The 24,798-nt window shown below is 42.1% G+C and overlaps 1 protein-coding gene across 11 annotated transcripts in view; it reads left to right on the forward strand.

Annotated features, from left to right (window-relative positions):
• The first annotated feature begins 4,050 nt into the window (after nucleotides 1-4,050).
• Nucleotides 4,051-24,798, forward strand: part of SUN1 (Sad1 and UNC84 domain containing 1) — a 29,374-nt gene continuing 8,626 nt past the window's right edge. Inside the window, exons 1-12 of one of the 11 annotated variants that reach the window (XM_027878194.1) lie at nucleotides 4,051-4,255; nucleotides 11,297-11,393; nucleotides 16,541-16,735; nucleotides 17,060-17,250; nucleotides 18,325-18,351; nucleotides 18,456-18,650; nucleotides 20,326-20,448; nucleotides 21,427-21,510; nucleotides 21,822-21,932; nucleotides 23,330-23,428; nucleotides 24,093-24,186; nucleotides 24,304-24,362. In XM_027878194.1, the coding sequence (XP_027733995.1) occupies nucleotides 11,317-11,393; nucleotides 16,541-16,735; nucleotides 17,060-17,250; nucleotides 18,325-18,351; nucleotides 18,456-18,650; nucleotides 20,326-20,448; nucleotides 21,427-21,510; nucleotides 21,822-21,932; nucleotides 23,330-23,428; nucleotides 24,093-24,186; nucleotides 24,304-24,362 (1,255 nt within the window). In that variant the 5' untranslated portion in view covers nucleotides 4,051-4,255; nucleotides 11,297-11,316. Of the gene's footprint in view, nucleotides 4,256-4,543; nucleotides 4,644-4,883; nucleotides 5,169-6,481; nucleotides 6,662-11,296; nucleotides 11,394-16,540; nucleotides 16,736-17,059; nucleotides 17,251-18,324; nucleotides 18,352-18,455; nucleotides 18,651-20,325; nucleotides 20,449-21,426; nucleotides 21,511-21,821; nucleotides 21,933-23,329; nucleotides 23,429-24,092; nucleotides 24,187-24,303; nucleotides 24,363-24,798 lie in introns of those variants that run through there. The other 10 variants (XM_027878191.1, XM_027878193.1, XM_027878192.1 and 7 more) reach the window with 10 other exon arrangements.

Here is a 24,798-nt window from a genome sequence, read left to right on the forward strand (position 1 = left end):
ACACAAATAGTAAGAGCTGAAGTATTCATCAAGCTTGATATCTTCAGCAGGTTGGGAAATTTTTTGTCTCCATACGTTGAACATTTTGTTATCTTTCAGAGCAGTTTGTTCTGGGATGCCTCCCAAAGAAAAATCACTGCATCATCCAACAACCAGCTTCTTCTTCAGAGCCAAGAGAGTTTGTTGAATTGAGTATTCTAATAATCCTTCGAGAGATGTTAAACCAACCTGATCTTGTTTGTGTATGTGAGACAAACTAGATACCTGCCACTGCATCCTTTTATTATAGAGTCATCTGGGCATAGCACTGGACAATATGCTGACCCTGATAATAGCTTACCACACTTCCATTGATATCCCAAATTTCTCAAATCCTTTTACAGATATATGCTACTATTGAGTCTCCTGTGGATGGCGGATTTTAAAGTTATTTTCTTTGAGACTCAACTTTGTCAGCTTCAATCTTTTACTGCATCAGTAGGGACTCAATTGAAATAAAAAATTTTCTTTTCCTATTTTGTCAGATCAGCTGTCATATGTAGAAGATTTAATTTGTGCTCATTACAGAATGTCACCAGGACCATATGCATTACGTAACCCTTAAGCAAGGGCAGTTTTTTTCAGGCAGAATGGTTATCTCCAACTTTCAGACTTTCAGACCCTTTAGATAAGCAGGCTCTGACCCTGCCCTTCCTGTGACGAACAGATGTGCCTCTGTCTTCGTCCTTGTAAGCCAGAAGACCCGTTGTGGAAGATCCTGGGACTCGGATTCTCAGCAAAACAAAGGGGTTTTGGTAAGTGCATGCATTTGTCTAACTGAATATAGAATCTTCTCAATATTTGTTAACAACTTTTAATCGATTGAATTAATTAGACATTGAGAGGGCACTGACAAATACGAGGCACCCAGACTTTGAGAGAGGCTCTGCATCAGAGAGCATTTCTAGGAGAGGCTGGGGTTAAGGATGTTCCAGATCCACCCACTTCTCATCCATGCGGGTCCTTATAGGCAATCTGCGGTTTTCCTCGGAAAGGCTTTTGGCAGATTGCAGACATTGTGTCTGCAGGTGCACTGAGTCATGTGACCCACGGAGAGGGCGCACTGAGGCACCTCTCTGCATGTGTCAGCAGTCTGCTCCCAGAGACTCACCTCCAGTTCTGGCTACAGAGTTACTACAGAGCTCTAATCTAATTTCTACAGATAGAATTTTAGCTGTTAAAGTACAACAACTTCCCAGTTAAAACTGTGAGTTACCAGAAAGAACTAGTATAATACATAATACAGTTTTACAACATACTATTATAGTAAAACTATCCTGTTATAGCACAGCATAACCCTAATAGCTATTTCTGTCATTATAGTAGAAGTTTATTTATTTATTTACTATATATAAATTGTTATAGTATAATAGCTCTAGTTCTTTATAGAGAGGTTGGAGTTCTGATGGGTTATTGCAATTTATCTTGCTTGGGGGAAGCCCCTTTTCTGCACAGCACAAACACAAGAGAACATTGCCCCAGATATAATAACATCTTGGCTTTGGAAGCCAAATGCTGGTTTGAGAGGAGCCAAGTTTCTGTTTCATTTGCAGAATCTGTGTTAGGATCCTTGCATGGGAAAGTGAGCAGCTGTTGGCTGCAACAGTGGATCAGAGCTGGTCCTGGTGGATATACCATGGACTGCTCTGTGTCTCAGCCTTTTATGTGCAGGTCTAACCATGTTTTAAAAAGGGACAAAGAAAAATAAAGCACAAAATTCTTCATTATTAGGCAGCTGAAGGATCAACAAAAATTACAGTTAACAAGCTTGTGTCCATTTACCGGGATCAATCCCCCAGAGAAGCAGTAACTGAGCTGAAGCAGCAGATGAGAGCTGTGAGGAGAACGGCTGCTCTGCCGGCCTGCCTTGAGTATAATCGGCTTTTCTTGTTAATGTCTGAAATCCCCTGTAAGTCAGGGCGATGGAGATCTAGTGGCAAAACTGACTTGAAGTGCTTTGCAGCCCCTTTTACCTGGTAACCTAATTCCTCTGTACAGAGCACTCGTTGCCTTTGGCTGACAGCAGTGATGGTGTAGGGAGAGGGCCCTGGTGAGCTTTTAACCATACAGGGATGCAGATGGTGAGAAACTTTATTGAGCAAGAAATCAGATTTCTAGATATTATAGGAAATTTTCATTCTAATACATATATATATATGATCGTCTCCCCAGTGACATAAAAGTCACCACACTTCCAGCCTGTGCAGCAGCGTACCATGCCCAGCACCCAGTACTACCAGTCAGAAACACCTCCCCGCACTGGTTTCTGTCACAGTTGGTCTGCACCTTCAGTAGCTGTGGGAACTTGCCCCTTTTGATAGCAAGGACCAGAATGTGGAGCAGAACAGGTTTGCTAGGTGTGACTGCGGGAGTGCGCTGGGAATGGGAGTCATGGTGGGAAGGAAGAGAGCACTAATATGGGAATTGTGGTGGGAAGGGAAGAAGAGGTAGAACTAGATAAATGTGCACCTTGGATTGGTTTTCCCTGTATTGCAGTTTTCCTGTACCTGGTGTCAGTTAGGAAAGCTTTTTTCCCGCCTAAATTCTTAGCTGCCTTCTACAGTGTTAAAACTGAAGCATTTTTAACATGATCAATTTTTATTCTTATTGACTGTTTTTCTACACACTTCAGCTCAGACAATAAAATAAGTGAGCCCACTTTACATTCAGAGCTCGTTGTTGGATTCTGAGAAACTTTGAAAGAATTTTTGTTTGCCTCAGAGCAGTTTCTTCTGAAACGCGGAAAAATTAACTCCCTGTACGTACCAGCTTCTTTTAACAAAACCAGGACATCTGACCAAGATTCCCTTAAATCACTGAAATTAAAAAAATATTCTATTGCTCCTCATAGCTGAGGAGTGGAGGGAAAGCTGAGCTTAAGTCATCATCCTCCATCCAGCCTCTTGGCCCAGTCATGATGGAAAAACAACTGCTTGGGACAAGTCAGAGCAGCCCGGGGAGCTGGAGCAGTGCCCAGGGAGAGGGATGTGCCTTGTCCTGCCAGAGCTGAGCATTGCCTGGGCTCCCGGGGAACAAGGGGAAAAACATCCCTGAGAAAGCCTGGCCTCACACCACCAAGGAATTTCAGGGAGATTTAAACTAAGAGGTGATTTTGCCCTGACTATCTTAAGCCTTTAAACATTATCTACTCTAAGGACAGGAAAACAGGTGTGGAATAAGTACAGAAGGAGAAGGAGTGGTCAGAAAACTGATTCTGCAAAATCCTCAGCCATATGCAGGGACGAGGTGACTGGTGAGGGGCTGCACATCTGACCAAACCATGTGCTGGCTTCCAAGCGTTGCTGGGGTCAGCTCAACTTTGGCCACAGCATCTTAAAACTGTCACATAGTTGGGGCAAAGCTCTTTTAAAAGAAACAGTAATTGCCCCAAATCAGTGCTGCATCAGCACCAGCCAACACCTCAAGTGAATTTCTTCATCTTGCATCTCTGTTTTTTAAGGATTAGCTTTCACCCACTTTGTATCCAAACACTTGGATTATTTGATAATTATATATTTATTACCCTCTGTTTCCCAGTAAGCTGAGTCACTTCTCTCTCACACACAAGTAAATAACAATTTACGGCCCGACTACCCTTTCCCAAGTGACAATTTGCTGTTCTGTTCCCTGCCATTGTACTGCCCTGCCCACAGCGCTCAGCATTGCCAGGCCCGCAAGGCAACTGCGGGCTCGGGGAGACTGAAGGCTTAACCAAAGGTGACTCGGGCACAGGCTTCAAATTCAATGTATGTGCATACTTTCCCCAAATATTTGAACAATGGGGCTTGTTTGTTCGCTGCCAAGAGCCAGCTCCATTCCTGGAAGTGCTCAAGGCCAGGCTGGATGGGGCTTGGAGCAACCTTGAGCAGGGAGGGATGTCCCTGCTCATTGCAGGGGGGTGGAAATAGATGGACTTTAAGGTCCCTTCCAACTCAAACCACTTTATGATTTTGTGCGGCTGGTGCAGAGGTTTCTGCATCCCGGTGTTGGCATCAGTGAGACTCGCTTGGGCACCGCACAGGAGCCGAAGCGCTTCAGTCCCGCCGAGCGGCCGCGTGTGCTGGGCTAGCACCAAAGCCTTAGCGGAGAAGAGCAAACAAAAGGGAAAGAAAACCTCGAAAAGGCAGAGTGGGAAGGAAACAGCGAGGGGAGGCTTGAAAACACCGGGAGGGAAAGTCAATGAGTCAAGCAACAGAGGCCGGAGTGAAAATCCGAGGTAACTCTCCTCGTCTCTTCACTGCTCGCTCCGGAGACTCCCACGGCTCCCTTTTGCAGAGGGGGAAGGCGAGGCAGGCGGAGGCCTAGCTGTAGCCGCTGCCGGGGGTGAAAACACCGCAGGGGGGGAAACGCCAACGGGAGCTCGAGGAGGAGGAGGAGGAGAAAGAAGAAGAGAAAGAAGAGAAGGAAGAGAAGGAGGAGGAGGAGCGAAGCCCCGGCCGGGCGTGTGAGGGGCCGCGCGGGGCGGGCGCTGAGGGGGCGCTGGCGGCACGCGCCGTGCGGGCGGGGCGGGGGCTCCCGGCGGCCTCGGCAAAGCGGGCGGGGCCCGGGCAATCTCAGCCGCCGCGGCCGCCGGCTCTGCCTTTCTCCCGCTGCACCGGCACCAGGTAACCCCCACCCCGCTCCCGGGTCTCCCCGTCGCTCGGGGCTCGGGCCGCGCTCCCCTGTCCGCCCCCGGAGCGCGGGGCTGGAGGGCGGCGGGGCTCAGCCCGCCCCGGCCGTTGCCAACCGCCCCCCGCCCGCGGTCACCCGTCCTCCGCCCGCCCCCGCCCCGGCCCGCCCGCCGCCGCTTCCCGCCGGGCCGGGGCCGCGTGGGAGCCCTTCGGGGCGCGGTATCCCGGTCTGCGGCCTCCCCCGGGCGGGGGATCGGCGTCCCGGGCAGGGGAGGCAGCGGGGGCGTGAGGCGCCGCGGGCTGGGGGCGTGGGGCGAGCGCTGGCCCCTCGTTAGCGCGGGGTTCGGCGGGTCGGCGCTGGGAGGAGAGGGAAACCTCCCCCGCTCGGGTGCCCCTGGGCCTGCCACCTGGAGGATTTCCTTGTCAGAAGAAACTATAACCTGCAGCTTTCCGCGCTGATCGAGAGCGAGCTGATAAGCGCGCGGGCGCTCGCTGCAGCTGCCGAGCCCTGGTGCGAAGGTACCGTGCTGGGATGGGTGTTGTGCCCCGGGCTGGGGAGCAAAGGGAGGCGATCCTGTTTTCACCGTCCCCCCGGCTGTCACCTCGGGGCAGCTGGCGAGCTGCTTCTCCGGGGAAAGTGTTGCTAAACAGGCGGGTTTACTGTCAAACAGTTTGGCACCGCTCGCCGAGAGAGGGACTGCTCGTGTTTTTACAGCAAAATGTGCTGTTTCAGTGCGGTGCCCAGTTCTGAGGTTGTAGGGCTATGTCCCTCGTGTGGTGCTCAGGTTTGGCTGCTCTTCACTGACCGCAGGGGTAGGAGTGTCTGAAACGCGGAACTGTTTGGAGACAGCACCTGTTTTGTGATAGTCTCCAGAAGTTTTTATGTTTGCTGGGAAGGAAAAGTATTTGGTTTGCCTTATTTTACTCGTCTTTATTCTAAAATGTATTGTTGATAAGATGTTATAGGGAAGGAAAGCCTCAGCTAGCAAATTCCGTGTTTCTGCGGCACTTGCAGTGCCCCCATCCCACCGTCTGGTTTTTCAGTTTAATATTATGCAAAAAGGAAGTGAAATCTTTGCTCATTTTCTTAAAAATTTTTCTGCTTCAGTGCTTTGCAACTGACTATTCCAGGCTTATACTTCTGTTGAATTTCCAAGTTAATCTTAACGTCCAATTCCCTCTTTGACATATGGGGGTGAATTACTGTTTGCTGGTTTTCATGGCAGTGCTGTGGAAGTGAGTTGCAGGGTTTTTTTGTTGTGAGTGATCTGGACAAGAGGGTTTTATTAACAAGCTTGGTAGGCTGTTTACGTTGATGTATTAGTAGATGTGGTTTGTGTGTATATATATATATACATATGTATCTTTCAGTATGCGGTGATTGACTTGAGACTTGGTGTTGATAAGTTGTGGTCGCTTTAGGCATTCAGGTAAAGGTGTTGGTTATAAGGAGTAAGATGATGGGTTGCAATCTGATAGTTAATATTGGATGTGTTTTATTGGGCAGGTGAAGCGTTCTGGGAGCGTGGTAGAACACGCCTTTTGTTGTGTGCCGGGAGCCGCAGCTCAGCGGCCCCGCAGGGGTTAAAGGCGGTGGGTTGGCAGCGCCGCCGCCTCCAGTGAATTCAAACTCCCCGAGTGACGGGGAGCGTGGGGGCCGGGCCGGATCCCTCGATCCTGCGGGCTTTGTTGGGGCCGGAAGCCATTTTGGGATCCATGGAACGGCATGTCCCGCCCGCCGGGGAGCGCTCCCTGAGCCCCGGCCCGCCCCGAGCCCGGCCCGGCCGCGGGGGCGGCCCCAGACCCCCCGCGCCCGGGGCCGCCCATGGGGGAGCCGCGGAGCGCAGCCCCTGAGCGCGGAGCCTGCGGGGCCCGAGCGGCCTGGGCTGCGAAATGGTGTGTCGGCAGCGGGGCCCGGCGTGTAAACAATGAACGGGCGCGCTGATTGTCTCACCGCGGCTGAATGTGCGGCTGGTTTCCACCGGCCTCCCTTTTAAAAAGCGTTTCAGGAGGTACATGATGTGAACACGCGGGTGGTGCTGCTTTGTGATGGACCCGGGGGTTTGTTGGTAGCGCTGCGGTTTGACGCCTGTGTTTGGGGATCTGTGCCATGATGCTCAATTTCCATTTAACATATACTTTGAAATATCAGTCTTATTACTTGGGAATTTTTTTGTTTGTTTGTTTGCTTCTGGGTTGCTCTTTTAAAGGAATAGTAATGTTTTATGAATGTGTGTTTTAATAAAACGTTAATTTAGCTTGGAGCTCTTTCCTCTTCAGCCTGTTTAAACTAGTACTGGATTTGGTATGTGGAAACATCCTTTGTGGAGTATATGCAGGCATTTTATTTTTTATTCTGGATAATAGAAGAAAATAAAAATCGAAATTACAAGTAAAAAAAATGGTTTGCTCTCAGGAATTGATGGAGTTGCATACTCCAGTTTCATTGTTATTGATAATTTGCCCAAAAGTCTGTTTAGCATTGGTGGCATTACTGTGTTAAGTCATAGTGACTTAAACTTCGTTGACTTTGCTAGGTATAGAGTAGCATGGGTTCTAGGTGTAGTACCACCAACATCTAAGACTTCAGTTACATAATTTTTTGCCCCTTGTGATGTAAAAAATAAGACATGTTGTCTTGCAAATTTTCTTGTTCTCTAATGGACTTCAGTGAATATTTCTACTGTGCCAGGGTCCCGTTTGTGAAATGGCAATTAACCACTTCCTTTGTCACAAAGGGTGTTCCTGAGGAACCGCCTGAACAGTGAGTTTGTGAAAGTCTGTTCATGGACCCTAAAAGCTGTGAGGGTTTGTCTCAGTCCTTGGGAAGTGTTTGTAGTGCGTGCTCAGTATTTGATGCTGCTCCCCCTGCCTTGAGATGCTTCTTTGCAAAAAGGCCATTCGTGGAGCATCTCATCACCCTCTCTGGAAGCCAGGATCCTACAGGAAGCTGTGGTACTAAGGGTTTTGTGGAAACTGGCTGGCTTTGAAAGGGACTGTCAGATAAACAGGCTTTGTGGTGGTGGAGCAGCCTCATGTCTCACTTAAATGCCTCAGAGTCCTTTAGAGACCTCCAAGGAGCCTTGTGTGAAAGTAAATTCTGCTGCACTGACTACAGGAGTCCCTGTGCTTCTTTGTGTTGTGACCAAGTCAGAATCTTTCTCCTGCCCTTCTAATGTGCTGATTTTTTGTCACACAACTGATTCAGTTGAATTGTAAGGGAGAAATGATATTTCAGGTGATTGTTGCTTATCTGCTTCTCCCAGAAGGCATGTCTCCTTAGGAGGAACATGGAAGTTGGCTTGTAAGCTGAGGCTCATCTAGTGCCCCCTTGCATTCTAGCAGAAATGTGTGCTTCTCTTTAATTTCAAGAGAATAAATTCTCTTTAATTTGGGTTGTCTTATAAAGGTATTCTGTTTACCTGGGGGGTTTATATAACTATATGCTTACTTCTTGCACTACACATCCCTTAGTATTAAGAAATAGATGTTGATAAGCTTCTGAAGAAGGAAAAAAGGCTACTTAAAGTTTTGGCCTAGTAATGCTTGCAACACAGCTGATGCTAAAAGCCTACAAGAATCTGAGTCCAGACAGATCTGTGGTACCTAAATCAGAAACATGCTGTGCACCCAGAAGTGTTCAAACTGAAACTAAGTGCAGTGTCCAGCTCCCAGGTTCTCTGCCAAGTTTTGTGATTTTTAAATTATCAAAATATTTTGTCAGCATGTCTTTCTGTTGCAGTTGCATATGAAAGTTTCATAAGCAAGAAGAATGATAATACTTGCAAGGTGCAGTGCTGTTAAACATGAGTGAACAAATTAGAGGGAGTTACTGTCCTCCACCTACATACCTCTATTCTATAATAAGTATGTAGAATATTTTTAAATAAATCAAGATGATCATTTGTTTTGAAGAGATTAATAACTAAAATTAAGCTGCTGAACTAATAGCCAGGTTTTAAAAAAAAAATCCAATTGCATAGTAAATTTTAGATGCCCATTTTTGAAAATTATGGTGGTGATCTCTGAAGATGATTCTTCAAGTTCTGTTTAAGTCAGTCCTGTTTTGTTGGTTTGAAAAATTGAGTAAAGGTTTTCCCCCTTCAGTCTGAATTAATTTTAGAGCATCAGACAAACAGTGAATCAAACCAAGCCCTTAAATCTTCTAAGAGTGATTTCTAGCTGTGGTGTTTAGATGGCAAACCTGATATCTTCACTGGAGAGCTGGGTGCTGTGAAAACGGGCTATTAATAGTCCTACGCATAAATACCTCCGAGGCTTTGCAGTTTGCACTGCCATCCCCAAGTTCATATTTTATCTGTAATAACTTAATGGTACAATTAAAACCTTATCAAGTAAGGAGTACTATTTAAATTCTAGCATTTGATTTCTTCAGAAGTCAAGTAGAGAACTGGTGGTGAAGGGGAAAAGGGCAGGAGAGAAATTGAGCCAATATGTTGTTTTTCAAAGTCGGCCGTTGCCCTGCCCATATGGCAGCAGAGATGGAGAGGAGCTGGGGAGCTACTCAAAGCTCTCTCTCCCACAGTGTCACAAGGATTATATCAGCTACTGAGTTGCCAGTTAAAAATTGGTTTTGTGATTAAACGATGCACGCTAAGCACACACATCAGCTCCAGTGGATACTAAACAGGAGGTTTCCATAGCTTGTGTGTTAAAAATACACCAATTCAAACTGATTGACCTCAACCATAGTTTTGAATTTTAGTAAGCATATGTATAAGAAATGTTTTGCTGTTCTTTAAAACAAGTGTTATCTGATATTATCAACATCCCTCATTTTGAAATTTGCTGTATTTCTACTTCTGTTACTGGAGAGCCATTGCTCTCTGGTCCCCATTTCCTATGTGCTAAATTGAGCTCTGATTTGTTGATAAGGAAAGGCAGCAGTTGTTATGTATTGTAGCAGAATTTGCTGCTTATTCTAGCAAGAGAATGAGACTGCTTTGCTAATACTTCCGCACTACTGACTTGAGCTTCCTCTAAACAAACAACAAATTTCATATACAAGCCAGTGAAAGCATTATGGCTCTGGGACAAATGAACTGAGTGTAGAGAAAGATCACTTAATGGAAATACGTTCTATAATACTGGGGAAAAAAAAAGTAAATAGCAGAAGTGAGATCTACTTTTTCATTAACCCCACAAATGCATGGGAGGTGCTTGCATTCAGAAAACCACAACATTTAGGCCTGTAAGTTTTTGTTGTTGTAAAAATAAGAAGGAAACTGACTTCAGTAGTAATGGAAATACCTTCCTGCCTTACTGACCTCAGGATTTGGAGGCTACAGGTGGAATGACTAAGAGCATTTTGATGTTACGTGTACAGATTTCTTTTTGAGCTGCTTTTACCTGTAGCTGTGACGCTGCTTTTTATCCCTCTCTCTTATGTATAGGTAGCTATATAAATGAAAACTCTTATTTCATCCTAGGAAAGTGCACCTCCAAAATGAGAGACTTGTTGTTTTCATTATAAGAATTAGAGTATAGCTGGGGATATTTTTGCCCTGGTTTAGGTATGTCATCACAGTTGTGTGGAATATCTTTTACTGCTCTTGAAACAGGAGCTGTAGATAATCTGAAAATAGCCAGGATTCTGCTTTTCTAACCATGCAAATCCAGCATAGCCAAATCCCTGTTTATTAACCACAAATAAGCCATCATCAGAGAATCTTTTCTAGAAAAGCAAAACCTTTCTTGTGGCTAATAAAACTGAGAAGGGCTCAAGGATATTGCAAATATTTTGAACTTGAAAGTCAAATTGTTCGTAATACCACAAGTAGTCACCCGTGCAGCTCTGCAAGGTTGTTAATATGATAACATCAGTTTTTATTTTCTTCCTAAAGCTGTCATATCTTTCAAAGACCCCATGGAAAATTTTACAAGTGTTGCTTGGGTGGTTTTGGTGTGGTAGCTTTGTGTTTTGGGGTTTTTTTGGAAGTGGATGGCACTCTGGAAAATGAGCCTAATTCTAGCCCTGTGAGTCATTTTGCAGTTGGCTCTTCTGCCAGGGTGTGTAGTCAGTGGTTTTAATGACAGGAATAAATTATCCAATACCATATATTAGAATTTTATGTGAAATGAAGGATACTCCCTTGCAGCTTAGTGGGTGGTGTTCAGAGGTTGTAGAGTGAAATGATTTGACTATATGTAAAAACTTGAGACAAGTTTCATCTGCATTATGTTAGTTGGTGCACAGAGCAGCCTGTGCTTTGCCCAGAGGGCTCTTAGAGCAAAACTCGTTGTGAAGAGATCTCTGAAAGCTGTTTAGATTTTTATACTTAGCTTTTGGGGATGCCAGCCTGACTTGGTTCCTGCAGAAGTGTTGTAGTGGAGCTGTGATAAGAGCTTGGCTCATGTTACAGTAGTGTTCCAGAGAACTCGGAAATAGCTGCAAATAGGGTATCACCAAGAAAGTCTCAGTCAGAAATACCCTGAGCTTCCTGCAGTAATGATGAAGGGATATCTGGCACTAGCAGCAATGCTGCTCCAATACTGAGAGCTCCATGTTTCTGGTAACAGCTTTTTCATTTCAGTACTTAATAACACAGGCTGAACAGTGCAAGGGCTCTTACATTGACTTGATGTAACTTTAAGTCACTGCATTCCTTTATTTTCACCTTTTACAGTATGATTTGAAACAGTCAACATGGACTTTTCACGTCTACATACGTACACTCCTCCCCAATGTCTGCCAGAGAACACTGGCTATACATATGCACTCAGGTGAGAACTCTTTTCTTCTTGTAGAGAAACTGTATGTTCTCTGAAAGCTGCCAACTCTGGAGAGTTTAGCTTTCGTGGTAAGTAGCTGACTTGTTTGAAGAAACGTGCTTTATCTAGCGTGGTTTGAAAACAGCTCTGTGTCCTAAATGGAGGAAAGAAAACGTGTTGAACTAAGAGGACAATGACTAAGAAAATGACTCAGTGTTTATTAGTTGCTATGAATAACTTGTGCCCGCCTAGTTACAACTGCTGTTTGATTTCTATAAATATGTCATCAAAATTCTTAGATGTTTTGTGTCCTGTAATTTTGAGTGTGCTTTCTTTTGTGACTTGGGACTGTTTTCACTTTAAAACACTGATTGATGTGCACTCATTGCTGCTAATGTGGAATGTGGCTGGAAGTAACATATTGATTACTTTTTTTTTTTTGGCAAAACTGATTGTTGTGTGAATGTAAAATCTGTGTTCTAATGAACTTATTTTTTCTTGTGTCTTTTTATTAAACTGACTATTATTAGATTGTTTTTCTTAAATCACTTCAATTTTCTAGAAACTAACACTGTTTGTATTACGTATTCAGAACAAATGTTGTGATGCCCATTTGAGTTTTTTAGTATTAATAACTCGGTGTTGTTTTGATCTGTCGAGCTTCTCCTGATGTTGAGTTAGTAGATATATTTTGAAACAAGTATTTGTCAGTGAGCCTGAGTTACTGGTTTAGTTAACTTTAAAAAAATGATTGTTCATTGGGATGCAGTATGAGATTGTCTTTCTGTGTTGTGTCTGTAAGTCATTATTGTCTATTGCATATTAAAATGCACTGTATAGATTGGAGAACACTTGGCTACTTGCCAATAAATTGGCTAAAATATTGTAACTCCTGGCAGGTTAATCTTCGCTCCTGTGGTGTTCTTGTGCAAAGCTCATATCCAACAAAATTGTGGGCAAGAAGAAAGGAAGATGCAGAGTGATAAATCCTATTGGACATCTAGAGGATAGTTCATTGTTACATTGGTGGGATTTGTGTAGAAGACAACTGGAGTGTTTGTCTTCCTCTAGGAATGAAGACTCTTGTTTTGCAAAACAAAACTTATGGACAGGGAGGGTTGTGTGTCTTGAACCTTTGCAGTTTGCCATTTTGCTATGGTAAAGTGTATTAGGTATAGTTATTCAAATACAGACAGAGCTGGATAATCTGAAGTTTAATAACTGAGTTAATGAAGGCAAGTATAGTTAAACTACGTTGAATTAATTCATTGTAATTCTTCCTTGCGTAGAAAGGAAGGATTGGCAAGCGCTTTCTTTAAAATTTACGCATGAAAAATTCTGTGAAGCCCCAAGTATTAAAATAATAGGGGAAAACTACTTGGTACCCTGACTTGCTGCTGCTTTCAGGGTATCAGCAGAGTAACCTACAGTCTTTTGAGCAGACTCTTCCTGTGTGTCTGCTTGCTGAACCTGTGCAGGATGGCCTGTATTGCTGTAGCTTGTCCTGCCTTGGGTCAGACAATGTTTGAGGAATCTGAGGAAAGGGAGAGCTGCTAATCAGAAATGTTTTCATGTTGCAGTTCATTCCTTCTCTCTGCTCACTTGTGTTTGTTTTCCTTATATTCCAGTCTGATTATTCTGCCTTTGACAATTCATTTGTACAGAATCTGCCTGTGAATTTCTTAAAAGAAACTGGCTTGTGCACGTAGCCCTGCAGAAAGCAGTGCAGTGAAGTTTGATACCACAAAGCTATTAATAGAGTTGGCTATCACTTATTAATAGAACTTATATTAATACTCACTGGGATTACTGCATGTTCATAACTGTAGTGTTTCAGCTTTGTACCTTTATTCCTCCAGCCCAAATCAGAAAAACATTTAACTGATATACCTAAATAATCTTTATCCTCCTCCAAACACAAGTCAAACTTGTGAATCTCACCCACTTGTCAACATATAATTTACACCCCCCTCTTGAGGCTGATCTTTCATTTTAGTCACCTTCATCTTTTGAGTTGTGTTGTCAACTGGGTGCCTTTAGCACTTTAAAAATACGGATTAAATCAGTAAGAATTTGGTTTGAATTTTTTTTTTTCTTTTTCTGTATCAGAGCATGCAATCAGGATGCCCTGGTCAGAAAGCACATGAATGTTTGTATAGTGCTCATATACCTGTGTCCGTGTTAGAAGATGCCTCTTCAGCTGTACTTCTCTGGGCATGTTGCATTTATCTATTATCTTGAATAATCAAGAACATCACTGCCCATTTCATTCTGAGGAATACTTAAAAATAAATGACATTTAAGGTCTGTCAGACAACGCTGTAGGTGTGCTAAAATTGGCAGACCTCATTCTCATTCCACTAATGTATTTATAACTTGAAAACCCACTGAAGTCTGGGACATTCTTACTCTGTAGAAGCTCATGTGAAGGAGGTATCAAGGTAATAGAAGCTGGAAATGTGAGACTAGAGCCAGTCAGCAGCTCTGCCAGCAACCACGGGAGCTGTTAGCTGGGGGAAGGAACCGGAGTCTGCACTGTTTGTGTAGGCTATCTGGGAGTGTAGGCTAATTGCTTCCCACTTTTAGATCATTTTGTGGTTAGCTGTGCATATTGCATAGAAGAACCATCAGTGTACATGTTCATTTCTGGTCCTCAAAAGGAAAGACAGTGTTTTTTTATTTACTGTAATCTTTTCTGTAGAATAAAAAAGGCCACAATCCAAAGCGTGGAAAGTGAGATGGCAAGTTAGGAGACTTCTAGGTACTGTCCTGCTGACAGGACAGATAATGTGAAGAGAATTATTATCCTGAGTGAGACACAAGCTCCTTTTGTTTAAAGAGGAAAACATTCCACGATTTTTATAGTTTTTTTAGATAGTGGAGCCCAACTCCAGGCTCTATATTCAACCCACATTGATATAAATGCTCACTGAGATACTTGGTAACAGCAAGTGTTCATAAACAGAAACAAATTGAGGCTGGTCACAGCTGTCAGCGTGTTCTGTGTACTTTGTGTTCTTGTGAATTGAGTATCTGTAAGAAACGTTGGGTGAAGATGAGGAAAAGCAAATGCGTAGTGGCAAGTGTAAATAGCCAAACTGGGTTCTGAAACAACTGTTTGGGAGGGACTCAATAGAAAACTGTTGTGCCTCTGACCCTTTCAGAATAACAACAGGAGGAGCCGCATTTAACCCATATTCTCACTTCACATCTGTCAGAATGTGGGTTATCTGTACTTAGTACTTTTGAAAACTGTAAAAGTTATATTCTTTAGTCTGCAATTCCTTAGGTACTTGAGAAAAAGTGTCTTTATTTTTTCTCCCCCTTCCAGCCAAATGCAAGCAGGGATTAATAAGCCTAATGTATATAGCAGTGTGTGCTGGGTTTGTCTCAAACTGTGCTCAGGCTCCTGCCTTGCGCAGGGTTGCACTGCACGTGCCAGGCTGAGCAGGGCACACCAGTGAGATCCAGCACATAGTGCCAAACACCTGCCATCAAATCTGGGCACCTCTGGGCAATTGAAGAAGTTACTTTGGACAGACTCTGGCCCTGTGGGCTGAATGCCCAGCTGCTGGTGGAGCCTGGAGATGTTTTCCTGCAATGTGTTGTCTGGGTTAGTTTTTTTAGCCAAAAGAAATGCAGTCCATGTGCTCTGACACAGTCCTATCTTACGTGCTTTGCTTTGCATTGTGGAGCAGTGAAGAAACTTGCTTCAAAAGCACCAGCTTGTCAGAATTGCATCATTACTGTAAATGTAGCTCCAAGGCCTTCTGGTGTTAACTTGTGTGCTAAAGTAATACAATACATATCATGTTATTACTTTGTGATGTTCTGAGATCTTTAGTGATTGTGAAAGAAAACTATTTCCATTAATTGTTTTTTTGCACAAGTACATTTTATAGTAGCTATTTCTCTGTATTTTTTAAAGGGAAAGCTTCCATTTCAAATACAGATTGCACAGCAGAATCTACTCATTCATATCTAATTTGCTTGCATGTTTTTGTTTGGGGTTTTAGGGATAAAGAGCTGCTGTTATTAACAATAACTTTTCAGCTCTTTTAAAAACAAGAAATGAAAACCCCCAGGAACACTGAAGTAACTGTGTTTCTCTGTGCTCTGAGAGGGGACAGAGCCCTTATGAAAGCTGGCCCAGGGCACTTAGCATTTGGATGCTGTGGGTCACAGGGCTGAGTGGTTCTAGAGCCTGACCTGCTGTGCTGTGCCCTTGCAACAGCCTCTGTCTGCTCCCTTACGTAACTGAATGTTTCCCTGGGTTGTAAGTATGAGTATTCTGCTTTAGGTTAAAGTTCTGCTTTCGTAAGTGTATTTCTTACAGACTCCTTGGTTTAAGCTCTTTTTGTTTGCCTTGTGTTGCTGCTTTTGTCTTCACTATAAGTTTTCACGGAGATTCTGAGAGAATCACATGTTGAAATGTGGAGCTCCCAGGAAAATGATATGACAGTTAACTATGTGTAAACTTACCTCTGTGGAGAAAAATTAAAGTCTTTAAACATTTTTTGTTTGCTCAGAGTTAAATATTTCAATGATGTGCATTAAATTAAGAAATCTTTTTAAGCCACTTTTTAAAAAAAAGTAATAGTAGTTAAGCTGAAGTAGCTGAAGTCAAGGAAGCCTTTAAGTATCTTAAAGAGAGGAAGTTGCTACTTGTTGAGAGATGGAAACTTAGAGTAATGTGGCATACGGATCTTTGATTCTCAAAACAAGGACTTGGCAAGCAAAAAATAGACAAAAATAAGCTTTGACTAAAAATTAATCTTTACTTTGCTGCTTAGAGTGTGTCGTGATTTTTAATTCGCTGCTGGGCGTGGTGAAGAAACTGTGTCACACGGATTCCACTGTCAAATTGGTCCCAAAAGAACGAGTGCTTGCTCTGGCTAAACTTCAAAGATGGTTTCCATGGTGGTTGTTTCTAACTGTGATTTGCTTTCAGTTGTAAAATTTGCAATATGAATTGCTTGGGAGAACCTTGAATATCTACACATCTCTAGATTATTTGGGTTACATGGCACATGTTGTGGAAATTGCACCATAACCCTGAATAAACTGCTTTAAACAGAAACTTAGACTGGCTTGAAGGGCATGTTTGTTACCGGGTTGAAAATTCCCCTAGTAACTTTGCTGTTCTTATTTTACTGCAGTTCAAGTTATTCTTCATCTGCTTTGGATTTTGAGACTGAAAACAAAATAGATCCAGTATTTGATTCCCCAAGGATGTCCCGGCGTAGTTTACGGTTAGCAGCTGCAGGATACAGCCAAGCAGAGGATGGACGCAGCGATTCCCTTCACGACAGCTCTTACACCGGAAACGTGTCCTTCAGGGAACAGTCCTCTAAGTAAGCGTTTTTAATCATCACAAGTTAATTTGTGGGTTGGAATCCTGAGGCTTACTGTTTGAACACAATAATGCAAACGGGTCACCTGCTGGTTTATTCTTTTGTTCTCATTGTTTACTGCCATACTTGGAAATTTAGGTTCAGTATGTGGTTTGCAGTGAAATCTTTGTAAAAAATACAGGTGAATATTTCTTTTTAAAATTAATTTGCTCTGTTTAGTCACATCAATGTTGAAATGACAGTTTATTCCTTAATAAAGCGAGAGACTAACCGAAATTCTTGTCTTTAGTGCTGTGTCTTACTTGTCTTTGCTTTGTTTCCTAGGATGGTAAAGCAACGCAAAAGCATGAATAAACAGCCTGGCACTGTAAGACACATGCCAAGGAAAAATCTGTCCAGCTCATCTATTTTTAGCCAGAGCAGTTTCAATAGCCATGCCAGTGATACATCAATGGTATCCACTATATTGGACGAGTCTTTGATTCGTGAGCAGACAGAAGTTGATCATTTCTGGGGTAGGCAATGATTGCTATTTCTTGTATCAAACTGTGGAAACTGTTTACAGTTTGGTGTGCATAAATTCATGATCTTTTCCCCACCTGTTTTCCATCCTGCCCCTAAACGTATGTGCACACAGACTTCTGCTGTAGGTGTCTGCTTGCTAAGGTGCCCACTGGAAATTTGTGGTCCAGTGTGTAAACTTGATTTACTGGCATAGCTAACATCAAAACAAGTTGTACTGTCAATTTAATATGCCAGTAAACATATATAATTTTGTGATGCAACACCGTAATTATCTCCTATCATTACTTTCTTCAAAAGGTACACAGACTACTGTATTTAAAGAATGGTAAACATATAATTTGTTTTTGAAAAGACAAAGGAAAAGCATTTTCTTCTTTGTTATAGGCAGAAGTGTGTTTCAACATACCTTAATCTGAAAGTTTCAAATCAGTGGCACTTAAGGATTTCCCTAAAGGATTTCTGTGTGTGGGTGGCTGGTTTGGTTTTGCACATACATATTTCCTGTAACCTGCTTTCTTCAACAAAGAGAAAAATATGAGAGTTGTCTGTGTAAAGTGTTCTGTAGGAGAAGATCAACAATTTATTTTATCTCCCAGTTCAGACTGTTTGTTTCTAGTCAGTACACTTGTGACCTTCCCAGAGTCCAAATGGGAAGAATTGTTTCAGTCTTGGTGGATCCTCTTCTAAACTTCAGATTACCTGACTGTTAAAACAGAATCTTAAATACAGTAGTATCAAAGTAGTTACCAAGCAACAGAAACACTGTAAGCTTGTAATTAACTGCTTTAAAGTCACATGGGAGCTAAGTAAAGGTGTAGTTGTCATTCATATTATTTTGTCTGCCCCTTCCATGGGGCAGGCACTTTTCACAACTTACCCTACTGTATGGATACATGTTTCTCTGATGGGCTGCAAAATATGTTAAATACTAATCATAAAGTGCCTTTCTTTGAAGTCTTAAAATTAATAGGACTTTTGACTTGAGTTTGTCTGATACTGTAGTTAAATACAGGCCTTTCTTATATTTGGGTCTAAGTTTGGTTTTTTTTTTTCCCCCTTTGAAGGTCTTGACGAGGAAGGCGACCCTAAAGGTAACTGCACTTCACTTTTCCTTCCACATCCCTTGTATGTGACAGCATCCAGTGCTGGCAGTACTGACGTGGGTGCCCTGGGTGTTGTGCTCTGGGTTTGGCAGGTAGTGACACTACACTGCTGCAGGGCAATGGTGACATAGCAGGAGCAGCAGAGCCGCAGCCCCCGATGAACGGCTACACGTGCAGTGACTGCAGCATGCTGTCTGAGCGCAAGGAGGTCCTCACAGCCTACTCGGCGGCTCACATGCCATCCTCCAGGATTTACACTCGGGACAGGAGCCAGAAACATGCATCTAGTAAGTGACTGTCCCTTGTGTTCTGTCTGGTGTACGGTTCACTTGGTTCATTTTCCATCGAGTGTTATTCAAGCACTTTTGCTATCCTGGTAAAGTTGCCGATAAGGGAATTCTAGAGATCAGCTTATATGAAATACCTTTTTCTGTATCGGTTAAAATTTTATGTACTTGTCAGCTTCTGATACGTAATTATCTACTGATTTTCAGTGCTGCTGTAGGAATTAAACCATTAAAAAATTAAAATGCTCTGGTACCTTAAATGATAAAATTATTTGCCCCACCAACACTGATTGTAAAAAGTCTCCTAGTCTGATGCCGGATCTGTGTAGGTCTGTCTATGAAGTTTTTGATCATGGTTTTCAGATAGAAACTTTTTGTGCTTTTTCTTTTACTATTTTTTATCCCTTACATGATTTGAACTTTCAAGATTGAGCGGAATTGTTACTTTGCAGTGCTTCTGCTCTCCAGGAAATCTCTTTGAGGATTTTTTACTTCCTGCTTCATTTTTTTCTCATTTAACCTTGTGGCTTTCTAGAGTGTTTCTAGAAGCTAAACCTCTGTAAGAAAAACTGAACTCCAAAGGGAAAAAACTTGATTCCAAATAGTCTTTCTAGGGACTACATTTTGAGAGCTTGAAAACAAATGAGTCTGTGCAAATAAGGTTCTGCCTTTCCAAGACGATCTCCATTCAATAGATTGTTGCCCTCGGTGTCTGGGCTTGCCTGCCTGCCTCCTGCACAGCATCTCGAGCTGCTGGATTGTTGGTAGTCCTCAGTTACCCCATAGGATTTGTTTCTTAAATGACCTTGAATTAGAAAGGAACCAATTTTAGGATTCTGTAGGTTTGTTATTCTTGAATGAAGGGTGTTTTCAGTTGCAAACAATGAGTTTGTTTGGGCTATAAGATGTGACTTCAGATGCTTTGAGGCAAGTATTTCTCTTTAGTTACTGTGTAGCACAGGTTGGAATTCTTTTGACTTGTCACAATCAACTACTTAACATGAAACTGCATAAAAACCTTTTTCTATACTCATCTTTGTACATTCCTTTGAACTTTAATCTAGAGATTTGGGTTAAATTTGGGGGGGCATGTCACTGGGGAAGAGAGCACACAATTGTGGCGGGTTTTTGGAGTGCAGCTGTCTAGAAGAGCAGCAGTGCTGGACTGTGTCTTTGTTCTGTGGCTCTGGGAGTGTCTCCAGCACTTCAGGCAGGACACTATAGGAACTTCCTCTGGTGTAACAGCAGAGAAGGTAGTGAAAAGTCCTCACCCTTTCAAATCCAGAATAAGAATTCAGTTTGTCTTTTTGGAACTGAGACCCACAAAGTCAATATCAGCAGCTCACATCAGTGAGGAATCCCGAGTTCCATAAGCAAGGAACTCATTGCTGGTTAGAGTTCTGTGTTCTCACTAAGGAAATGTGTTCTTGCTGAAGTCATACATTTTGCCTTGAGGTCATTATCACTAGGATGTGTGGTTCTTACAGAAGCTTTGATGTAATATCTAATACATCCAGACTTTTCAAACCACACTTGCTTGAGTTTCATACTCTTGGCTAAAAAAAGGCTTTGCTGTGCTTCATCCTCACTCTTCCACAAGCTAATGGTGACCAGAGAACAGAATTACATCTTTCTGTAGATGAATAATTTGTATTCACACTGTTTTTTTCAATAGGAGGAACCTATTTCTACATGAGTAAGATTCTACGATTGGTCAAACATACTGCAGCATCCTTTGCATCACTATTAGTGCAACTATTTCAAATGGTTTTGCTGAAGCTGGGTTATGAATACAAAGGTACCTTTTCAGTTGTCTTCCTTGGTCTCTGCACAAAGTCAGGGTGTGTGTATTGGTTTTTCTTTCTTATGGTCTTCATCTTTGGCACTGTGGTGTTCTTTTTCTATAGTCTTTTGGCTGGCTTCTGTCTTTCTCCCTTTTTATTATTACCTCAGCTGCATTTTTCATAGCTCCCCTCTCTTTTCGAAGTACTAGGATTCCCATAGACAAGATCTGTGTTATGGTCAGGATTCACATGTTGATTTTCACTAGGAAGTGGTAGAGGGCAATTTTTAAACTGAGAAACTTGGTTGAGTTTTAAGAGCTGGTGTGATAGTGTCAAATCCTAACTTTGCAATGTCTTTAGGTTCATCTTGTTACCCCTTAAACCTGCTGTGCACTTAAAGCTTGATTAGATCTTGCAGAACTAAAACTGCCATCATCACTCTGCGCTACTGTGAAGCACATCTTGTTTTCTTTGAAAACACTCATTTCTTCTCTGGTGCTTTCTCTTCTATAATACACGCTCTGAGAGTGAAGTTAAATTGCCATAGGCAGAAGGTACCTGATTTTTGTGTGAGTAGACCTTTGCTTTCCTCATTCTCTCTGCTCAGATCCTTATAACTTGCTCATGCTTTCTCCTGCTCCTTTTAACAACTCTGTTAAAAACAACACAAAGATGTAATGGTTGGCCCATGTGATGGAATGTTGGGAACAGGGACTTACTTGATGAGTTGTTAGTGTTTGTTTCTCTTTACAAAGAAGAAATTTTTGCTATCTGAAAAGAAGCAGAAAGATTTTCGAATCAAGAGGCCCCCTGATACTTAAAGAAGAAAAATAAGATTACCCAGAGTAGGCTTCTTCCTCAATAATTTTTCATATTTCCTGTGAGCAACCTGATTTAATAGCGAAGCAAGCCAGTTTAGCTAAAATCTTCACATATGAAAGGCTTTGAACTGGAGAATGAGATTCCTTATGTGCTTTTTGAATGTGTTGCAGCTCACTCAGACTACTGTGGAAGCATGAATGTAAAGGAGTTTTACAGAGAAGATCGACATCTTGGTGTGAATGAGGAATCAATATGTAAGTATAGTGATTAATGTTGTCTCTGGTTCCTGTGCTGTGCACCAGGTTGTTGCTGTAATAGTAGTATCAGACACCCCGTGACACTGTGGAGGCTACAAAGTAAATATTTGCTTTGCACTCCGGTGTAGGGCGGGACTGGCGACCGCCTGTTGTAGTATTTCCCCAGTAAGTTTTATCCCACTGAATTTCCCTAGGGGTTTTTGGTCTGATAACTGATACTGTGAAATAGCTTTGTTCACGTTATCTTGTAACAATCTTGGCTTGATCCTGGCTTTGTCCCATTAATCAACTGTTACCACAACCAACAGGTGATGACTGTAAGGGGAAGAAACATCTTGAAATGTACACCACAGACCACATGCAATCCTCATGGGCCAAAAGGGTAGCAAGGACCATTTGGCACACCTTTTCTTCTGCAGGTTGACTTGGACCTTTTTGTTTGCTTTTATTTTGCGTCACAATCTCACATCGTTAATAATTTTGTGCTTATAGTTTTTTTTCCTTCCTTCATCTACGTTAAGAGTGTAAAGTGCCTAGAAAACTAACACATTTAACACCTTTCTTTTCTGACTTCTTACTCTGATTCTGGCTTTTTTACAAGCTTGGCAGGATTCTTACCTATTAGTAAAAATTAATAAAAAAGGCGTAGGCATTGTGTACACATTATATGTTAGAAAGAACAAGTCAGATTGTTAATTTATTGCACTTTGGGGAGAATCTGTATGCTTGATAGGTTGAAAAGCTGCCTTTTAATAAAAGCAAGGTGTGAGGTATTGGTATGCAGATTATTTGAATAAAGGAGTTTTAACATTTTATTTTTGTTCTAGTGATAGTCAATTTTTACAGGATATATAGGGATAGAATCTTCCCTGTGAGATGAGCGTTCTCTAGCTTGAATGACAGAGGCATCAAGGATCTGTTGAGTGCTCTTTATTCAGCAAAAGAAAATGATTTGGGACACTTCAGTCACCTAAATGATTTGCAAAACATTGGGTTGGTATATCTATAATCCCTCAGATTAACCCAGACATACCTGCTAATCTAAAAATGTAGGATTATTTTCTAAACATATACTACGTAGTTTATCCTGTAGAACAACCAGTCCTAGTTGTGGATTTAGTAATTTTTGGCCTCATTGGGTTTTAAGTTACACCATTTTATTTTAGTGCCTTGGGGGGGGGGGGGTGTTGTTGTTGGTTTTATTCTCTTTAAGAGATACAAAGCTGTCATATTGAACACCCTTGGGAACACTCAGCTTAATGAAAATGTACTGCTTGCAACTTTTAGAAGAAATACTTTATTTCTCAATATTTCTTCGAAATCACTGGAGTTTAAAATTTTAATTGTTCCCTCTTCTGCACAGTAACCCAGATAACAGACCTGATGTATAATTTGGAACAAATAAGATGCTTTTAAAGTAATGATGTGCTTAACACTTGTTTTTATGGTATTGCTCTTTTGCTATTCTCTGCTACACTTTGCATGGCATTGTTAGATAAACGTGTAACAATGTAAACTTTGATTTTGGAAAAGAACTATTCTAACTGCACAGATGCTGTTTTTCATTCTGTTTATCTCTGTCCATGAGAATTCAATTTCTAAATTGTCTTGGTTTCACTTGGCTTCATATTTATTAGTGGCTTGCTTTACCTTAAAGTAGTGAAGAACTAAGTTTGAGTTTACTGAAAGGTATGGTTTAAAATTCTGCAGAGTATGTACTGGGCAGGGGATTGAGTGTGTTTTATTGCATGTACTGAAAAAAACCTTCATCTCCTTTGTGTCAGTTACCACATGGAGTTAATTTGTTATAATCCAGGTTACTTTATGCTTCACGTGTTGCGAACAGTGGGAGCAACAGGATGGCTTGTGTCTCAGAAGGTGTTGTCTCTACTTTGGCTGGCCATTCTTTCTCCAGGTTACTATTCTAATCCATGTGTGTGTGCCTTGCCTGTTCCTTTTGACAAACTAGGAATCTGCAGTATGTGGCTTATCTCAGTTCAGCTGTGCTTGTGCTGGAGCTTTTGTATCTTGAAATGCATGTGCTACTTTACTTTTTTTACTGACCAGATTAGGCTTAATGAGAGGGTTTATTTCTGCTCACAGGCCTAACAGGAGACTAACCAGGCTGTTTCATGGGGGAATGAACATGTGAATAGCACTGAATGTGGGGTGTCAAGAACAATGGGGTGTGTTTAGTTTGGCAGTCACTTACTCTATTGGTATTCCTTTTACCAGAAGCTGATGGTGCTAATCTGTGCATTTCTTGAAACATACTGAGGTCTCCAGTCCATGATAACTTGTGTTCAAACATTAATACTGAGTTTCCCGTGAGATAGCAGTGTCATAACAAAGGAGCACTTCACCTTCTTGCATGGCTGTTGGCTTTTTTGAGTAGCTGATGTTACAGTGCTGTCATACTTGTGATATCTAGATGTCCATAAGCTGCATGTGTTGCCTGTACTTGTGCATTTCTCCGCTCTGCAAAGCATTGTTGGTCACAACTGCATGTTCTTCTGCTTGGTTTCTTTGAAGAAGTGCTGCAGTAATTACATTTCACATTCCCACTTTTTGTCTTCTAGGGAGGGCAGCTTCTGGCATGTACAGGTTGCTTCGAACTGGGTGGTATCAGCTTGTTACTCTGATGTCTTTGCTCAAGGTGTTTCTTGTAAGAAGGTGTGTATCCTTTGAAAAAAAATTGTTTGTGAGCAAGTTATTTATCAGTTGTAATATAAAACAATAATTTATGGTAAATGTATTGTTTCTTGTAAACTTTCCTCTCTCTTTTTCTAGATGCCTTCCAAAGAACTACAAGTCATTACTGCTTCTTATCCCACTCCTGTTTCTACTAGGTATGTCAATTCAGTTATAATACAAATCGATGTGTGTACTACAGCTGTTCTAAAACAGCGTTTTTAGTTGGCTTATGAAAGCAAAAAAGAGCAAATTTGTGAACAGGACAGTAATTCAAGCTTTCAGAGTACTGACACGTCAATGAACTTCCCCCATGAAAGGAGTAGCCTTGATTTAATTGCACAGAGCTCTTTATAGAGAGTGGTTAAATAAGTCCTTTTCTTCTTTACCTCCCTTCATAGGAGTAGAAGTGAAAGAGGGCTGTGTGCTGATTGGTGTCAGTCTCAATAACAGTGTGGTTAGGTCCTTTTACCAACTCATCCTAAGTCTTTCCTGTGCTCTAGACCATGTTTTAGTTGCTTAAGTCACTGTTCACTTTGTGTTGGTTCGTAGACAGTGTTCCAGATCAGCTGTCAATTTTGAAATAAACAAATT

Source organism: Empidonax traillii, unplaced genomic scaffold (assembly GCF_003031625.1).
Source record: "Empidonax traillii isolate 1590-97213 ecotype Southwest subspecies unplaced genomic scaffold, ASM303162v1 scaffold39:size2480183, whole genome shotgun sequence".
NCBI lineage: Eukaryota > Metazoa > Chordata > Aves > Passeriformes > Tyrannidae > Empidonax > Empidonax traillii.